Source organism: Calonectris borealis, chromosome 3 (genome assembly GCF_964195595.1).
Source record: "Calonectris borealis chromosome 3, bCalBor7.hap1.2, whole genome shotgun sequence".
In the NCBI taxonomy this organism is placed as follows: domain Eukaryota; kingdom Metazoa; phylum Chordata; class Aves; order Procellariiformes; family Procellariidae; genus Calonectris; species Calonectris borealis.
In genome coordinates, this window is record NC_134314.1 from 107,905,770 (window position 1) to 107,925,847 (window position 20,078).

At 36.5% G+C, this 20,078-nt stretch overlaps 1 protein-coding gene across 14 annotated transcripts in view; it reads left to right on the forward strand.

The window, feature by feature from the left end:
• Positions 1 to 20,078, forward strand: part of DISP1 (dispatched RND transporter family member 1) — a 93,738-nt gene that overhangs the window by 69,703 nt on the left and 3,957 nt on the right. For 11 of the 14 annotated variants that reach the window (XM_075147184.1, XM_075147181.1, XM_075147182.1 and 8 more), the window contains 5 exons: positions 7,156 to 7,185; positions 11,259 to 11,382; positions 12,634 to 12,761; positions 13,203 to 13,300; positions 15,394 to 15,491. In XM_075147184.1, coding sequence (XP_075003285.1) covers positions 7,156 to 7,185; positions 11,259 to 11,382; positions 12,634 to 12,761; positions 13,203 to 13,300; positions 15,394 to 15,491 — 478 coding nt within the window. Of the gene's footprint in view, positions 1 to 2,037; positions 2,619 to 7,155; positions 7,186 to 9,295; positions 9,372 to 11,258; positions 11,383 to 12,633; positions 12,762 to 13,202; positions 13,301 to 15,393; positions 15,492 to 20,078 lie in introns of those variants that run through there. The other 3 variants (XM_075147188.1, XM_075147189.1, XM_075147190.1) reach the window with 2 other exon arrangements.

Genomic DNA, 20,078 nt, shown 5'->3' on the forward strand with positions numbered 1-20,078 from the left:
TAGGTGTTATACCTGATATAGCAGCAAAAGCCAGCTTGATATTTAAGAGCAATTCAAATCGTTCTCACGGGTCAGTGCCATTCTGAAAACACAAGGATTTTCTTCCTCTGCCGGGATTTAGTTTGTATTGTGTGTTCTAATGGATGGTGTACAATATGATGCATATCTCATTCTATCCTGCAGGGATTTAGCTTATCCTTGAGTGTAATAATGACAAAAGGCTATGTTTTATCGCTTCTTGTAACCAGATCTACCAACAAAGGGAATAGTTTCCCTCTGGCAAAGTAAAGCATTGAGGTTAAACACCTCATAATCCTTAGACAGGGGAGTCTTTATATTGATTTTTTTTTTCTTCAGTAAGTACAGCTATTTATTGTAACTTAACATTTTTGACTCAAGTGAATCTTTAAGTGAAAGGCAAGAGTGCAAAATTAGTTTTTCTGCTATTGGCTTTTTAATGATTTTTTTTTTTTTTTGGTATCGCTGTGTTTAGATACCTGTGGTATACAAGGTGCTTCGGAAAGAAGATAGTTTGTTTCCTAAAGAGTACACTATATCACAAATATGTTATGTGTTTTTATGGATGTAATGTTATTTGTATCAAGAGAAATAATACATCCCTTTTATGAATACCTGCATGAGGAAAGTAGAATTAAGATTATGTGAAACAGTCTGTTTGTCCATGCTGCCAGAAACCAAAGGTGTTACAGATTTACTGCAATGTCTACAATTTTCATTTATTCTGGATCCTATTCTGCTGGAGCAGTTGTCATGATTGGTTCTGCTGCTGTGTTATCTGCAGTACTATTAGTGATAATTTACAGCCCTCTAACAACTACTTTATTGTAAATAGCTGTAAGCTATACATTTATTTTCAAAATTCTGTGCAACCTAGTGCTAAAATGGAGACCAGTCACCTGACCAGTTAGTTTTCTCTGAATGATTGTTTGGAAAATTGGACTTTTCCTAATCTGTCAAGTTTCTGTCAGTGACCATTTCCACTACATTTGCTCCTGGGTTTGAGCCCTGAAATTATGGTTGGCTGTCACTGGTCATATTCAAACGTCACTGAGCATAGATCTCAGCTGGATTTGCTAAGGGATGGCATTTATCAGCAGTCAGTACTTTTTCATCTGAGACCAGTTCCTGCAATGAAGTAGGAAAAGTGGTTGCAAAGACCAGTGCGTATCTTTTTGAGATGCTTCTAGGCCATTCACTGGGGGTGCATGATAAACTGCTTGATGGCAGTATGAAGAAGAGCAGTGCTTCCTCAAGTAGTGCTGGTTCCAGCTGAGAGATGGTTGCTTTCGGCCAATGCTGGAAACTGGCTCAGCTGCAGCAAAGCACCAGAATTGGTGGATATTGCTGCTGGGAGCGCAGCTTTCTGCTTCCCTTAGCTGCTGTCTCCCAGGAACAAAACAGAGGAGAAGCACCTGTACTGGCAGTTTTGGATTTATCCGTGATGCTGTTAGTTGTTTTCTTACACCTTAGAATAGGACGCAACAGTCCCAGGCAGTGTCTCTGTGCTGCCCCATGTCAGGGTGGTAGCCCCACAGGCATTAATTTTAGCTCCAAGTCTAATTGGTTTGTTTCTCCTCCAAGGAAAAAAGGGGAAAAGTCTTTCTACATCCAAGTCCAGTCTCTACATCTGCACACTGTGAGATAGAAATTAATTGCATTTAAGTGGCATGAAATAAATCAGAAATCAAATATTTAGCCAGGGCAATATCCAGAATTATAGTAGGAATGTAAAATGTTTTAGGAAGGTATTGTTTGGATAAGTTAGTACAAACGTATGTTTTGGAATGTATTGACACTTTTTCACTGACTTTAAAAAAAAAGTTACTATCAATGTAGGCAGGAATGTTCTTGTTCAAAATCATATTAGTATCTCTTTCAACCTTTTAGGTTATTGATAGCTGCTAACACTTTTTTAAAATGCTGGTTGCTCCACAACAGGTAGAAAACTCTCTTTAAAATATGCTTCAAAACACAGCCTGTTTTCCTAATTTGCTATTTCATGGCTACCTTCTGCAGGGTTTCTTGCACCTGCTCAGGAAACAGCTAGCATTGATTCCTTGTGGAGGCAAAGGGGGTTACTTAAATTGATACCTTCCTCACAACTGAGGTTTGTGAAGAAAGACTGCAAAAGAATGTCTTGGAATATCTAGGTACTTTGACACATTCAGGTTTGTATTCCCCTGAAAGACATTAGATTAATGAAACAAATACACTGCAAAAGCAGTAAACCACCCATAATTTTATTATTAAGTGTTAAATTAATTTGGAACAGTCCCATGCTGAGGAACATGCTCGTGAAACATTGCTTGTGCCATGTAATGTCTAGGTAAAATGAAGGTTATAGAACTAGATTTAATAATATTTATGATTTCCAAAAGCTTGCTCTTCATTGTGGTTCTTGAAATTAGGACCAAACTCCCCTCTCTGTTATACTCATGCCAATCTATTAACTTTCATGAGAAAACTCATTCAGTGCTGTAACTGAACGGAAACTTTGGCTGCATTGAGAACCTTGAAGGCAGGATGTGGCCGAATGGCATGGTGTGTTCCCCTTCAGGAAGCTAGAGCACCAGTAGTCCTCTTTCTCAGATTGAAAAGTATGTAAAACAATAGTATTTTGTGTGTGTGTGTGTGACTGCCCCTATTCCAGTTAGTATGTACAGAAAGGCACAAGTGTTTTCTATTACCCCCCCGTTCAAAATATTGGTAGAAACACTGAGGTTAAGTGCTTATTTAAGCTGGAGAGATGAATGTTGGAGCTGTAGTAGTCCAGTCCAGACCCGTGCCCTGATCCATCCTCCTGATACTCTTGTTATTTCTTCCTACAGTAAACTTTCAGATATTATAGCAACACTTTTTAAACACCATTTGTCCTTTTCACCATGTTGCACAAAAGGATACTAGTCAACCAAATAAATTTCACATTGAGAAACTTCTGGGTTTTTTAACCAAACTAGTTATCCTTTCTTTATGTAGTTCCTAATCGTATGATGCTCAGTCCAAACTCACCATTAGGAAAGGACAGTATGAAGCAAAGCATCTGTTTAGTAGGGGCTGAGACTTGCAGTAAATGGTGGTAGAATAGAGCTTGTCCTTTTCTTCCCTCTTCCCTTTTCCCCCCGGCATAGTATGTATTAGATTTTAATCAGTGACTGTAATTTATGTAATAACTTGGTTGTGCTAGTCCCGTCACAAACAACAGTGATTGTCACTTTCCACTATTAAACTTGTGAGAACTAAGTACAGAGGTAATTTAATACACAGATCAACTTGGCTTTCGTCCCAGCACAATTATGGAATTCACCATTTCTTTCTCATGAAAACTGATGAGGATTTTTTTTTGTCTAGACTTTTTTTTTGGAGGTCAGTGGTGTTATTTAAACTGGCTAAATGAATGTATAATACTTCAAAAATTAGACACAGCAGCATTAATTAAGTGGGAAAGATCTGGTTTTGCCATGCATTTCTGTATTTTAGAGCATAACTAAAGAATTTTTTGGGCATAGTTTTCAGGGATAACTTTTCCTATTGACCGATATAATAGAGTCATCACAACAGCTGCAAGGGATTGGTTACACTGCTGGAATTCACCCGGGTGTACACAGGTTTTTTTTTTTTAATGCATGCCTTTCGAAACAAAACAGTTTGATAGCAGGTGTGACCTTTAACCCTCCCTAACTTTGAAGAACTTAATCATCATCATTTGTTCAGCACTGAATATATTTTGCAGGTGGAGGAAACAGAGGGAAATGTAGTTTGGTTTTGATGGCAAAGGGGGAGGATGAAGAATGGTTGTGTTGGTACTTTTACCCCTTTTGCATAAGCCAAATTAGGCAAAGTTAATCTCTGAAAGTTCTATCTAAAACAAATTTTACATTCTGTTGAGAAAAACTGTTCTGCCATATAGTTACAGAGACATAACTGAAAGACAGAGTAAAGCTTGAAGAACGAGAATTGAAATATGCCTGTCTACTAAGATTTTGCATGCAGAAGGGGCTGGGAGAGCTGTGGAAAGAGTGAATACACAAGAAGATACATTGAGAAGGTGCCTGCATGGTCCCCAGAAGGACCCCCACGTTGGTCCTTCCCAACAAATGTTTGTCTTGCTAGCTTTTTGAGGACCTCAAATAAGGTTCTGTACCTCACTGTCCGGGCAAACCCTTGTATTTGGGAGGAGTGCGTAGCGATGTGGATGTGGCTCTCTGGATGAACCGGCTAACCCTTTATAGAGTCATGGAGATCACGGTAACGATCGTACAGCATGGTGTATGATGAGGTGGATAGCAGTGCTGCAGGCCATGCAGAGGAAAACATTGCCTCTATGGGAGTTAATTCTTAACTAAAGCACCTGCTTGTTTTTTCAACCTTGTAGATTAACTTTGTTGTAAAAGTGGGTACTAAAATTGACAAAGGATACAGTAGGGAATTTTATCTGCCAATATAAAATGGAATTGTCATATAAACCTGTAGATAAGTAAGCATAACTACAAAGTTTGTACTAGTTGTTGTTCTTGGATGGCTGTTGGTTGTGCCAAATAGTTTTATGGTATTGTTGCTCATGGTAGGGTCCATTATGACACAGATGAAAACGGGACTCGCTTTCACAAGTGACTGAGCATATATAGAAATTGAGATCTTTACAAATAAAAGCTAGAAATCAATGTTTGAATCACCATATTAACAGTAAATGTCTGTGTATATTTCTCTTTGATCTGTAAACCCAAGAGCATATGCTGCAATTACAAAAATGTTACCTGACTGTGTAGCTTCGTCCCCTTTTCCATACAGGCACGGAAGTACGCATTCGGTTTGCACTCTGCGTTGGTGCTGAATTAGTCCATGAACGGGCTTGTCTGTTTAAGTATTTCTCTTTATACAGAGTTCTGTTGCTACTAACTTCAGATTCAAGTTTAGTGAGTTCTGACTTCAGTACCTAGTTCCTTATCGTCCAGTCTAGCCCGAGTTGAGAAAAGTTGGTTTTGTGGTTGAGGCTGTAGATAAGACGGCAAGAAGTCCCCTGAGCCTGCCACAACTTCTTTTCAGCCTCAGGCAACTTACTGTTGCAAAATCATTTCAGAACTCGGTTTATCTGGGTTTCTGTACGTTTTGGCTGCTGACAAGTCTGTTGTTCTTGTGGTGGTACCAGAAGGTTTTGGCATTAGTTGTGAAATTGAGTATATTCAGTACCTCTGAAAGTCAGGTTTGTGCATCTTGGACTACAAACTGAAGGCTGGTGAAATTTCATAAATTTAATCTTAATTTTTGTGCCTGGATTTAACAGAAAATCCTTGTTTGTACATTTTCTTAATCTTTGAGTTACTGCAACTGCAGATTGGTTATTCTGCTTTTCCCTTCCTTTTCTCCAGCCTTCCTCAGGGCTTCAAGGAGCACTTTTTACTGCTATGGTACTACCTACGGGCTAACTGTCCCAGTTAGCAGCTCTACCACTTTGCCGTGTTGGAGCATTTCCAGACAGTGAATTACAGCTGGTAGAAATTTGCTTTTATACAATTCTTATTTCTTATAACAGTTAAATTAAAATGGATTTATATTCTTGAGGAAATATATTAGCTTTATATTTCTTGATGGAATGTTGCATCATAGTTATATTTATGTGCTATATAGCTTGAGACACATCATGGATGAAGATGAAGAGTAAAAGAGGGCTTAGCATCAGTGTTTAGCTTTGCTGGTTTAACTTATTCTTCCATCCTCCCTGCTGAGGAAAGGGATAATAGGAATGGTCACATTTATATTACTCTATGCTGTAAATTACGTTTTCATCACCCTTTTGCTATCATATTAGTTAGCAGTACTTTGAATATATGTCTGAAGTGGCCTGTTACTGCACTAAGAGGTGGTTTGCATTGGATTATACTTTTTGTTTTGGTGTAACAGAGCATGGTGTTCCTGAGGCTCAGTTTATATTATATGGATTATTTCCCCTTTACCTTTACAGTTGCTTGGAGTTAGAAATAGATATAGTCTAAGCAGTACTGTCACCTAGTATGGGCATGGCTGCAGCTACCTTGAGATGATGATGCAAGAAGATTTTAGTTCCCCAGGACTGGAATTTCAACCCAGTGTGTTGAATCTTATGCTTTGAAGGACAGCAAATCTCATTCTTGAGCACAGAATTAAGCTTTAAACTTTTGTGAAAATCTCTAAGGAGTCCAAAGTTGGAGCTGTTAATCCGGTGGTGTGAAAGCATGCAAATCTTTACTCTTTTGGAGACGTCAATGTAGAAATACTAAGTGATCTATTTTATGCAAGCAGCTGTTTCTTAATTCATTGTTTTCGATATCTTTTTAAAGAAGCAATATTAAATATGTCTTTGATGGTAAAACAAGTCCATAACTTAACTGAAGCCATAGTATGGGTACATCGTTGGAGTGATTGTATGTCACAGTTATAGACAGGAAATTCTTGAAAGCACTTACACATTCTTCATGGGAATTTTTTTTTGAAATTTATGTGAAACTTACTGATCCAATAGCTAACAAAATGAAGTGCTCCCTGAACAGCGGCAGATATGAATAATTTGCATTTGGGTTTGCGATCTCCTCATCAAAGTGATGTTGTTTGTATTAGATTTTTAACAAATAACAAAAACTTGCATAGAAAAGCTATTTTATATAGGTACCTTTGTCATTCTATTTCCTTCTTTATGACAAGACAGAATTTATGTCCAAAATCATTTTTTGTAGTGGAGTTACGAAGGACAATTAAGAAGGTTCGTGAATTGCAATGTCAGAACATGGTGTTTTCGTTGTCTGTTCCCATTATATGCAAACTTTGTCATGGTTTTCAATAGTACTGAATTTTCATCGTGTTAGTTTATTTGGTTTCTTGTTGAAAACTGGAAAAGCCTCTTAAACAGTAATCCCAAAAATCAGCTGCATAAAATTCCACTTTTGAAAACCCAGCTGTCTGTAGCTGTAATTATTCCCTGAATTACTTGTTTGCAAAGACTCAATTGAATATGATTGTATGTCTTCTAAAATAATTCATATTCTAAAATATCTGATTTTTATAATGTAGCTGCTTATCCATGTATGGGAAGAATTAAATCAATTGGCAGGTGCATGTATATTTCATATATTTTCAATTACTCTCTTTTTTCCCTCCTTCCAGGCCAGCCAGACCATTCAAGTTACCAAAAAGGTAAGGTCTAATACTGTCACATGTGAGGTTTGCAGAATCATAAAGGCAGTAGATAAGGTGATGGCAAAACTGCTATTCCCCACACAATGCAAGAGTAAGGAATGTTCAAGGAAAATAGTAGGCAATCAAGTTAAAACAGATTTTTTAAAAAAAAAAAAATGTATTTCTTTACACAGTGGGTAGTGAATTTCTGAAACTGCCACAGGAGATTGTGGAGGCAGATAACATCAGCAAGTTCAAACAACATTTAGAAGAATTGATCTGCAATGGGTCCCTAAGGAAACACTGAAAGGAGCTGCCAGGGACAAGCTCTTTAACATCCCTAATCACACATCTGTGAATCCTGGGAGAGCAGGAAGGGGATAGATCACGGATGGTGCCCAAACTCTTGTGCTCCCCCTAAGTAGTCTTTCTGTAAATAGCTTTTTTTGGAGAGGCTTTTGGAGGCAGTATACTGGGCCAGAATTTTAAAATCTGTGCGGACTTCAGTGTTCCTTTTTGGCAACTATTTTATGGTATTTTTTACTACAGTCCATGCCATTCTCTTTGTGTGTGTATATACACTTTCTGCACAAGCATAAAAACCCTGTGACTGGGTACTTTTTTGATTAAGGGTTATTCTGAGAAGCAGCTTGGTTGTATCATCAATAATGATAAAACAACCTGACAGAAAAGTTCAAAAATTTCATCATAATGATCTTTTTTTCTTCGTAAAATCAGAAACCCCACACAGTCAAGAACACTAGGTGTGGACTGCATATGCTCTGAAGAGTGGCAGGGTCAGAAAAAACAGCAGAGCAACCTATCTGAAACTGTTACGACTTGCCTTCAGTAAAGAACAAGCCTGTTTGCTAAATATCTGTTTTGAGTTACATAAATCTGTTTGTTAATATGAATTCAGCTACACAAATATCTATTGCTCATAGTGACCCCTTTATGATGTGGAAACTATATATGGTATGTTTCTGTCTCTTTATATGAGACTGGGTTGTGGTTTAACGTGAGTATGTCTGCATATAGGTGCTGAATTGAAAAGTTTAAAACTATCCATGTGTTACGCTATAGCTTAAAATGAGAAGGAAAAGTGGAGCACTATCTTTTTTTTTTTTTTTTTCCTTTCTACTTTTTAAGAAAGCATCTGAGCTCTTAGATCACTTTGGGGCAAATTGCTTGAACCCAGTCTTTAGTGGTGCTAAATGGGTGAGATAACTATAGATTGAATTAATTACTGTATCTTCTATGCATTTTTAATCGTTTAAAACATGAAGAAGAAAAAAACAAACACCAAAAAACTCAAACCTTTTTCAGGTGTGTGAAAAACAGCAGAAGAAAAGAAATTAATGAAAATTACATGCATCTTCGTGGTACAAGGCAGCTTACAGTGGTGTCACCATTCTAACAACTAGATTGAAAGCAGGAGGTGAAATGGGATAAAAAAGAGATTGCAGTCAGTGTCGTAGTTATTGAGAATTCATTTTTTAGTGCTTGAATGCTTTGGAGGAAGAAAAAGAAATGATAATGTATCAGCATAGCCATATGCCCAGCTCATTGAACAACTGTAGTTTTAATTAGGCATCAAAAAGCAGGATTTAGAAAAGTACTAAAGAATGTGCTTAGCACTAAGGATGTGCTTTCTGAATGTGAGTGATTCCTTGGCTGAGGAATTGATTTAAATGCTTTCCTCTTGGCCTTGGACCTTGTCAGGCAAGTGGTCATTTACGCAGAATCTTAGTCAGGGCAGTGGCTTACTTTTCACAGAGAAAATAACAAGTAACTGATCTCATTTTATGGCTTTTTAATGGGTGAAAAATAAAATTACTGCCATCTGTTTAGCCGCTTATAGTGGGTTGGGATCTAGGCTGACTGTAGGCAACTTGGTTGGAGCCAGAGCCCTCAGCAGCACCAAATGATGCTCAGACAAATAAGATTAAAATACAGCGTGGTTAGTCCTTTTTGATGTGCTAGCCCAGGTCAGCTTTGCTTATCTGAATTTCAGTATGTGATACAAGAAACAGGACAAATTTGCAGGGGTAAACAAACACTTACTGTCTTCTGTATGTGGCTTATTAACATGTTAAACCATTCACCTAGGACATAGTTTCTTTTACAGCTAGTGACTGAAGAATTTAACGAATTAAAGAGCTGCTCAGCTGAGAATGGAAGTGTAGAGGCAACATGTCAAAGCGGTAAATCTGGCACTAGTGATGAATAGGAAAATAAATCTTTTGGGTATAATTTTTATGACTTCAGAGCAAATGTCTGTAATAGCTAGTCAATCTAGCACTTGGTGTTTACAAAAACATTTAGTCCTATAAATAGGAAAATTCTATTAGGTCATTTACTTCCCTTCACTTTTACTTTGTACAATTGCTCATTTGGCAAGCTGCCCCTTTGTGATTCACTTTAATAAAAACTTACACTTCAGATTGCTTTTCAAGCTTTTGCTAATTAACCTCTTGTGTGAGAATGTAAGAATTATTCCACATTTACTTAATGGGAAATTGAGATACACTCAGTGCTTTGGACTTCCTTGCTCCTTAAAGCTGTACTTAGACCCCTAGACCATACCTATTTCCACATGCTATGGAAAGTCAGCAATAACCTTGCTCACTGCCGTTGATTTTAGAGTTAGAAAACTGGGAAGCTGTTGCTAGAGTGAGGAGTTGGGCATTACCTCCCTTCTTGGCAATGGGACAGAAAATTTCTGTAGAGCCAATAATTGAACTGTGATTAGATGATGAGTTGCTCTGAAACTGGAAAAGAACCATAATCTTTTAAGACAGTAGAAATAAGTAAAGGAGTGCTCTGATATAAAGATTCATGTTATGTTGCATGTAAGTTGAGGAGGAAATAAGAGTATAGATCTTTTTGATCAATATTTAGTGTGTACAGAGACTATTGGTATGGAATGATTCATAGCCTGTAATTATTTTTCTAATGCCTTTTAAACTTTGTGGGACTTTCTGTACTTTCTTTGCTCCCAAGATTAGACAATGTTGCCCTTGAAACATAAACCCTACGAATTCAAGTCTTTACCATAAGAAAAATTAATAAGAAATTAAGGTTTCTGGGTTTCATTTTACTTTCTGATACTTTGCTGTCAATTTAAAAAAAAAAAAAGTTTTATGGAAATGATGAAAATTAGATTTGCATATAAAAATTCTTGCACTCTCAAAATTTAGAATGAACAGAGTTAAAATCCAAGGACATGTGTTACTCTAAAAGACTAAGCAATTAATGCTGATTAGTTTATGTATCCTTGCACCTTTGAATTTGCAACAGATTTTGTGGATCATTAGTATATAGGGTGTGAGTATTTTTTTTAATGACTTTTAAATATAGAGGAAATGTTTTCTTTTGGGTTCTACTTCAAAATTGATTTTTCGTCACTTTGATATTTTTCTTAGAAAAGCTTAAGCGTTCAAAGAAGAAACTGCTATGTTTTCTATCATTAAATTTTTAACAAAGCATCCACTTTCTAGTGGTCCCCAGTCATGGATAACATCCATGCCAAAAGTTAAGTATAAAGTTAAGGAAAAAGTATTTATATTTAAAAAAGTGTTTAGTCTTAAACAACAGTTTTTACTTCACATATGCTTTTTTTTTTCATTTTTAATGTAAAAACATTCTATGTAAATTATTGCTATGGCAGTTTTAAATACTAAGCGTGTACTAAACAACAGAAATATCTACTTCAGTAGCCCATAATTAATCACCTCTGTAGCAGAACAAAGACAATCTAAGATAAAGCCTGCATTTTTGTCAGAATCCTGGGGCGGGGAAATTAATAGTCTGATATGAAAAGCTTTTCTATATAAGAATAGAAAGTTTCAGTATGGAGATTTGATAGAAAGTGGGGTTTTTGTTTGTTTGTTTTCTTACTTTAAAAAAAGTGTAGAAATAAACTGTTTCCAAATGGTTTTCATCCATGTGTAATAGCTAGCTTAATTTCATGTAAATAAAATGATGAAAACAGGTCAGTGTTTCAACATGGCTCTTTAGAGAAGTATGGATTAATTTTGTGTATAACTTTTATTTCTGTAACATCTTTTTCTCTGCTCCTCTCCATGTAGCTATGCTGCCCTGATAGCCGACTGGCCTGTGGTGGTCCTGGGCATGTGTACTGTGTTAATAGTGGTGTGTGCGCTGGTTGGAATATTAGTTCCAGATCTTCCAGATTTCTCTGATCCATTGCTGGTAGGTAAATATTAATCAATTGTACTGTCAAATAAGTATTTTTGGTTTGCTGTTTTTTCAGTGATACCGGTAAACAGCAGGCGCAAGTACAGCAATTGGTACATTCCTCTTAAATTGAGATCTGCCCAGAGGAAAAAAATGACTCTTAATAAGCCTGAAAAGGTTCCCTGTACTATGAATCTGTTTGGGAATTAATTTCCAGAGATTCAATTGGTAGTAAGCTTGCAGAAGCAAGTTCTGTCTAATGAATCCATGAAAGAAATGAGGTGTTAAAGAGCCTTGTAATTCCTCTAATTAAAAAAAAAAGTATTAAATCATGACATTAGAGCAGCTAATGGTGATACAAAAAAGCAGTTGCCGTCAGAGAGTGTTATCCACTAGTTTAAATTCCTTCTGCGTTTTGCTATTGAAAGCTCACATGTCCTTCAACAGAACTGCTGTACATTGAGTAATGTAAATTCATCCCAGTTTTAGATGTACAGCACAGTACAACACAGACCATACGTTCTAAATCAGGTTTCAAAGAGTGAGGGCTAGGATCTGTTAAAGGAAAGGGAATTCTAAGTGCCTTCTGGGGATGAAATTATATCCATATTGAAAGACTGAAAGTAATTTTTATCAGATTCTGTTAAATACTACGCTTATTTCTTACTTTTCATCAGCTATCGTACCCATCAGTAGCTTTCAGGACTTCTATTGAAAATATTGCATTTAATTATTATCCTCAAATAAAAATATACTGTTCCTATAAGTTATTGTTATTTATATTATAGTAGTGTATATCTGTACATATCTATATGTAATGGATATTTCTTGAAAACAGCCAAGTTACTAAAATTGTTTCAAAGTCACTTTCAAAATTATTTAAAGATTTGCCTTATTTTTGGAGAAATAGAGAAGACACGCTTGAGTGTTTTTAATCAGTAAAGAGTGATAATTGAGATACAGAAGAGGGCTTTGTAGAATGCCCTTGCTCTGCAAACTAAGTGCTGAACGTTTGATAGACTAAATCATCATCACTTCTCAGGGAGAGTAGTAGTACGTGCAAGAATTCTTAATCCCTTGTCACTCTATACAGTTGGTCATTATTTTGTCTGACCTGTCATAAAGCATTTTACCTTTAACAGTAGATGCCTGGAGTAACTATGCTTCATAATGAAAACTATCCATCACTTTGATCTTGTTTCCACTTTCCCATTTGAGCTAAAGAATGAAAAGTATTAATGGAATTTTGTGATGCTCTTCTCTTAGGGTTTTGAACCAAGAGGGACGGCCATAGGACAGAGATTGGTCACATGGAACAATATGGTGAAAAACACAGGGTACAAAGCAACACTTGCAAACTATCCTTTCAAATATGCAGATGAGCAAGCTAAAAGGTAAGAACTTGTATTAAAAATGCTTTTTATTTTATTGGGGGTTTTTTGTATGTACATAGTGCTTGCTCCAGTACCCTCTGAAGTTAATACATATACTGCCACTGATTTCAATAAATATTGAATCTGATCATCTGCAATTCTCAAGGCCTTTCACATGGAACTAGATATTTCCTATTGCAAGCTCTTTAAAAAAGTGTATAATTTTGGTTTTCTCTTTGAATTACGGGTATTTTCAGTACTGGGCTCAATGTAATTTCCTTTGAAGTTTCTAATTTAAACAAAAAATTCAATGAATGTTTCAGCTTTTGTATACCAAAGTCACATTGGTAAAAATATGTTTTCTCATATGTAAGAGCTATTAAGATGTGTGACTTGTTTGGATGCTCCTTTTATTAACAATCTCTTTGCTTAGGTAAGGTAAAACTATTTATTCTATTTTAGTCATCAAGATGACAGGTGGTCAGATGATCACTATGAAAGAGAGAAGAGGCAAGCAGACTGGAACTTCCACAAGGATACCTTTTTCTGCGATATTCCAAGTAAGTGGAGAAATGGTGTAAGGAATGCTAAAAAATTCTGCCAGTTGAATGATTTCTGAGCTTTTCTGTGTATTGTATGCCTTATTAGGAAAATACGTTTTGCTTAGTATATTCACAATAAGCGCCTTCTTTCTGTGTGCAGAAGTCTGAAGAAATTGGGCTGAAATGTTGTGTTTTATTGGTTCTTTCTAGAAGCAACTGTATTTACTTAAAGTGCTTCCTTCAAGTGGTTCTGTTTCCTGTAAAGAATTTTATTAGTTATTGGTAATGCTGATCATTGTAAAAGCAGTGTTTTGTGTATGACTATAGAGGTAGCACTTAATTCACATTAGGGAAGAAGGTGTGTTTTATCTGTGCCATTAATTTAACTCTAAAAAACCTAAATCAAAGTACTTTTCCTGTATACGTCCTAAAAGACATCCACAGGTCATATCTTGTACAGACTTTACGGTCTGTTTAGGAAAAAAAAAAAAACACAAAAAAACTATACACACACAAAAAACCCAAACAAAACACCCCCCTCAAAGAAACAAAAATTAAAAAAAAACAACCCACCTTAAAGTACTGAAGGCTTATGAAGCTGTCTAAGTTAAACTCGAGGACAAAAAAGACAAAGAAATCTTTACTGACCTTTTACAAGGCATACTGCAAAACTTTGATAAGCTCTGTTCTAGCAGAGAGCGTGCATTAGCAGATGTAGATCTTGCCTTTATTCATATAATGACTTGGGCTTTTTTGCAGCTACTTCGATATGTGAGGACTGATAACAGAGCACAAAAACATAATTGTGAAATTATTTGTTTATATTACTTGATCTGAGAGAGTAATGACCAGTAAAAACCGGAGTAAAAAACAGATTTATGATTTCTTTTTTTCAATTACAGTATGGTCTTACATCTAAGTGAGAGGATGTGAGCAAGGTTATCATTTCTGCTCCTGTGAGCAGAACCAAATTAGATTGAGCCGACCTTGTGTAAGGAAGAGGAAACGTACTCGAAACTCTACTGAGCATTAACTGCAACTTGAAGCAGAATTAACTCCTCTTATCCTGTCTGTGGCTTCTGCATAGTCTCACTCTCATTCTTTCCACTACTGTTTCTGCGTACTCTCAGTTGTGGCAGTCATGAAGGAATTGCGCTTCTATGGGAAAGTTTGCCAGGTCATTATGTAAAGAAAACAGTTGATTTCCTCTTGACCCGTTTTTGTCATTCCTGGCATCTTTCTTTGTCTGCTCCAAGATCTGCAGATTTCAGTTTCCTTCATCCTAAAGCACGGTCAGAGATCGTAAAGCACTCACTACACCTGAGTCTTTTCATTACAATCTTGTGAAAGGCAAAAATTCTGCACATTCACAGCAGTGGGAAAAATTCAGCCTTTTGGTTTTTGGAATATTGTAATTAACATGATAATGTTTTTTAACCCAAAGTACCATATTGTGTTACGCAGTACCGTATACTTCTGTTTGTGTATATGTTTCCCTTGATAGCTATGCATAAAGATCTCACTGCCACTAAGTAATTATTTCCTTTCCTAAAAGCTGTCTTCTAATAAATGTGATTTAATTTGTAATTTAAGCTGTATGTGTCTAAACTGTAGAATTTTTAAAAATGGCCTCAAGGATATCACAAGAATTTCCACTGCAGTCATCTGCTTCTAAAGCAAAAACATTCTTGTAGAAACAGCTTTATAATTATTATTTATATTCCCAAATGAGTTACTAAATCAGCCTTTGATTACTATTATCTGTGTACTGCCATTATGCCGTGCCAAGAATTTCATAGTTTGCTGATTAGATCTTTTGATTTTTATTTGTTTGTCATATTTCAGAAGATAGTTTGCTTGAATAGAAGTCTGTAGAGCTTCTAAGTGGTATATAGTATTGAAGATGCCATATTTACTATAAGCACTTTAAGGAAACTGAAACTTTCATGTGGACTGAGTTTTACAGATAAATAGCTCATCTTGAAAAGGAGGTGGATTCCCATGACCTGACAAAGATTTCATCTGTGTCATTTGAATGGTGGGATTTTGCCTTGGTCTTTGATACTAGACACACCCAAACAATCTATAAAACCCCTCTCCTGTAATTTCAGGTGATCGCTATTCACGGGTAGTGTTTACATCAACAGAAGGAGAGAATTTATGGAATTTGAATGCAATTAAGTCAATGTGCAATGTAGATAACTTGAGGGTAAGTAAAGATATCATTTAATTTGTTTAACTTGCAGATATGAAGCATGTATTTGAAACTTCATTTTGCTGCCCATTGCCATCCAGTAGCATATAAGAGGACTTCACATTGTTCACATCCTTTTCAAATGTTCAGTCAGCATGCAGACGAAGTTAAAAAACAACTTGAGTTTGTAAATCAGATTATATGGGGGAATTTATTTGATTTTGCTACTAATACCATCCAGAATAATGGGGCGGAGGAGGATTGCTTCGGAAGTTTCTTTGCAGAGAGGACTATCTTAACTTTTGCTGTGTGTTTCCTCTTAAAATACTATTCCATGGATTTTTGTTCTTGTTTCCCAGCAAATAATTCATTTTTCTTGCTTTTTCACCTTCAGGTGAACTACCTGCATCCTCATAGCATACACAGTTTTCTCTGACACCCAGTGGGTCACTCAGATTTATTTTTTTTTTAGGTCAAAAGAGAATAGGTTGGCAGATGGACATTAAAGGAACATAGATACAGTAGCCAGAAATATAGCCCAATTAATTAGATGTGGATAGTGATAATTTCAGAGTGATATTAATTTTCGCTTTAGAACTGAGAAAATGAAAGGTGACGTTGTGGCCTTGTCTGTCTGGCCTTGTAATTTTTCTTGGCTTTCCTTGTACGCAATGCCTTGCACAGTCAAAATAACCATTGTAATAGCCACCTTCAGAGGCTACCATAGCTTCTTTTACATGTGTTAGAAAATAATTTAGCACTCTGATTGAAATCGATGTCCGGTTTCAACTGATGGAAGTTAACTAACAAAGGCTAAAATAAAATAAGTATTCAGATGGTACATTTGTAAAATATAAGCTTGTCACTTGCTGGAGTGAACTCTTTTGAAATGCTGAGTAACCATACATTTTTGTATACTAGTGACTTTGGAAATAAAGCAATATGTTTTTCTTCTATTAATAATGATCCGTTTATTTCCAATTTTTTCCTCCAAAACAAAAATAATCATAAACAATTAACTTCATATTATACCACATTTATTTCATGAGGAATATTTTCATTATTAGATTTGTTTATCATTGCCTTTTAGACACCTGTATTAATTTAGTGAATTCCCAAACTGTTCTCCCTAGCAGCTGGCATTTGCTTGCTTAAAATGTTGAGCTGTAGTGAAACACTGTACAATGAATCTCCCTTGGCAGTCTGCTGACAGGCATTTTGTCCTGGTTGGCCTCTGTTGATGTAAGTGGGTTTTGTCCTCACATGCTCATGAAATGTTCCTTATTTCTCCATCAGAGATTATTGCACCAACAGGATGGCTCATGTGATTACCCTTTATCTCTTTCAATCAGAATGAGCCTGGTGAGCAAAGTACAGTATTTAAACTAACCCAGCTCAGTTTTGAATGAACTGAGGTAGGGAGTAATCATATCGCCAGTTCAATCAGGAGATACAGTGGATAATAACCTTTTACTAGGGTAAAAATTGAGAGTTAGGGAGGAGATGCTAATCTGTACGTTTAACCGTGGAAGTTTAGTCACATGAACAGCTGATGCAGGTAAATCTGAGGTAATACAGATCGTTGCAAAGCAATGCAGTCTGGAAAAAAAAAATTCCTGTATAACAGAATAAAGACAATTAATTACCTCTGAAGAATAATCTTTGTAGTGGTTGCGTTACTCCTGTGGAATTTTTCTTTTTTTCCTCCCTATATGCACACTTTGATAATAATGTATTATTTCAAATACTGCTTTACTGTGAGGGCAGGATGAAACTACTTTACTTTAAAAAACAAGCACCACCGATCTTGTATCTATAAAAATAGCTCTTCCTTTGAAATAAGAAAATTAAATGTTGGCTACTTCAGCTACATCCACAGTTGTGTAGATATTTATAGAGAATATTGTTGCAGATAATGTTTCTATGGATCTTTTTTGGATTAGGTATTTACTTATTGCTGGTCTATGTATGTAAATTTATAATAAAAGTAGATATTCAGGGCTCAGAACAGGCTGAAGCTTTTTTCATTAAATTTTTTAAAAAGTGCTTGTTACTTACAAATAGTATGTTTAAACGATTTTAACACTTTCTAACAATTTCTAAGCACTTTTAACACTTTTTAGAACTCCTGAAGTGCTGCAATATGCGCCAGTTCCAAATGCTAAGTTCTGGTAGCAGGCAGTTGCTGGAGAGGATGCTGACCTGCACTGCAGCTATCGGAAAAAATTGACCTTCAGTGACCTTCTGGTCTTACAGACTCTCTTCTGGCTGTAGTTTTTTTTGTTGTTGAATTCACGCTTGTTTAGGGCCACAATTCTGTTGAAATAAGTGGCAAAGCTTTCTGTATTCAAAGACACGAAAATCAGACACTTTTCTGGAAAGGGAAACCTTAGAATTTATGTGTTTTTCTGATGATAAGCAGGATTTCAGCACCAACTAGTATTTGCTTTAGTATGAACTAACAATATATCCCCTATGTGTTAGATGTATTCCCATCTGCTTGTAACTACTTTAACTATATGTTTTACTGACACTTAGGGGCTCCATCCTGCAGCTGCTCAGCATATGGTAGTCCTATAATCTTCATGGAAACTTTATATACAAAATAGCTATAGGAGGTGTTTTAATTTTTTACTACTTGGATAAGAAGAGCCCTTTTTTTCACCTGTTAATTGCAGACTGTTTTCCCTATAAACTGTAAACAGTTATTTTATAAACTTCAAAGACTGTAAGAGAGCTCCTCAGACTGCTTCCCCAAAACTGTGTATTTGTGATTCTCTGTCACTGTGTAGATCCGTTTGGGCAGATCTGCCCACAGATGCAGCACGTGCACAGGTTGCACAGCTTAGTTTCCTTACTTCTTCCAAAATAAATGAAAATGTTGCCAGTGGCAGACCAAGTCTGGCAACAGCAAAATGGCCTTTTCAATTCCTTTGGATCACCAACAAAGCCCAATGCTACAATATATTAACATTTTACTTAGTATTTTAATGAGCTATCCGGAGCTAAATTTTGTATTTTAATTCCTAATTTCCAGCTGCCAGCTCATATTACTTTATCTTTGTCAACAGTTACTTTACCAGTGAATGTTTATGGCCTGCAGCAAGTTTTGAAGAACAGCATATAAACCTCATTGTCCCATCTTGAACTTGAATACATAGAGAAGACAATACAATCCTTTCCTCCCAATTTGCCTATTATGTCCTCATAGGATTAACCTGGAGATGTGCCATGAAAAATACAGATATGCTATTCCAGTGCTTCCTTTTATTTAGTAGGTTGTTCAGTTTTTCCTGAGTTTGCATGTGTGAGTGTTTTTATCTGGAAACAATCAAATGTGAATTATCCTGTTTTTTTGGAATGCCAGTTTGTTATTGTTCAGAAACTGGTTGACAAAATTAAGTCCATATTAAAGCTTTTATAACTGCCATGAGAATCCCCAAGTGCAGGTGTTTTGTCTGCATTATAAAGGATTGCTAATAATAAACCTGTGCAATTTTGCTAAAAAAAAAAAAAAAAAGGCAAAGTGGTATATTTCAGATCACCTAAATTTAAAACATACATGGATCATAGTTTCAGGGCCCAATCCTGTAAACTCTTAAGCACATGGCTGTATTAATGTGACTGTATTAATATGTGTTCATTCTATGTAACTTGATTAAGACTGAAATTTTACGTATATCTATTTGAAGGTTTAATTCTAATTTGTCACGTATTACAAGTCAGAAGTTCTGGCTTTTAAGACTTATATTCTCTGTGCCCTATCAAGATTGAGTTTTCCCAACTTGAGAAAATTTCCTTGATCTAAAGCTGTTACTTAAGAGTTTCAGTTCTATTTTATAGATACTTTCAATTTTGCCTTATGGTGGTTTAGCGAAGTCATGCTCTTACTGGCTTCAACAAAATCTGGAATATTCTTGAAGTGAGAGAAGACTATCCACATAAGAGATTAACACCCATTTAGCTGAGGAGAGTCCTTCACCAAAATGTTAATATTGCTATCATTTTTGTAAAGATCTGGTAGGAGTTCCTAGGCTTTGGGCAGTGGCTTGAGCTGACAACAGCAGTCCTCCCCCATGACCCCGCTCTGTGCCCCGTTTGCCCTTGCCACTGGCGCCTGCTGGTCCCCGTGACTTCTCTGGCCTTGCTGCTGCTGCTTCTTCCTCCACTCCACTCCTGAGTCAACTCTTGGGACTTCGTCCCACGGTGGGGTGCAGCATTAGAGGCATGGCCGTTGTCTCTGTGCAGCAGGGCTTATTTTGGGGTGCTTGATGCCACAGCGGAATTATCTTATGCTTGTGCCTTGGAGATCCTGCATGACTTAGGGACACACCACAGTGCCTGGGTGGCAGGCTGACCTGGTCGGGGGAAATATCTGTCAGCTGTACAAGAGCTAAAAAAGACTCAAAGTGAGGGTTGTAGAAGAGAGGTCAGATGATGGAAGTTGTAGTAAAGCTGTCACATCCTTTCTTTCTGGATGCTAAGTCCCTGCCTCTCCTAGGAACTTAGTATGTGATTCCAAGCAGAATGAAACTTCATTGATATATGGCTGATTGTTTATTTTCAGGAATATAGTAGAAGAGAGTTAACAGTCCTCAGTCT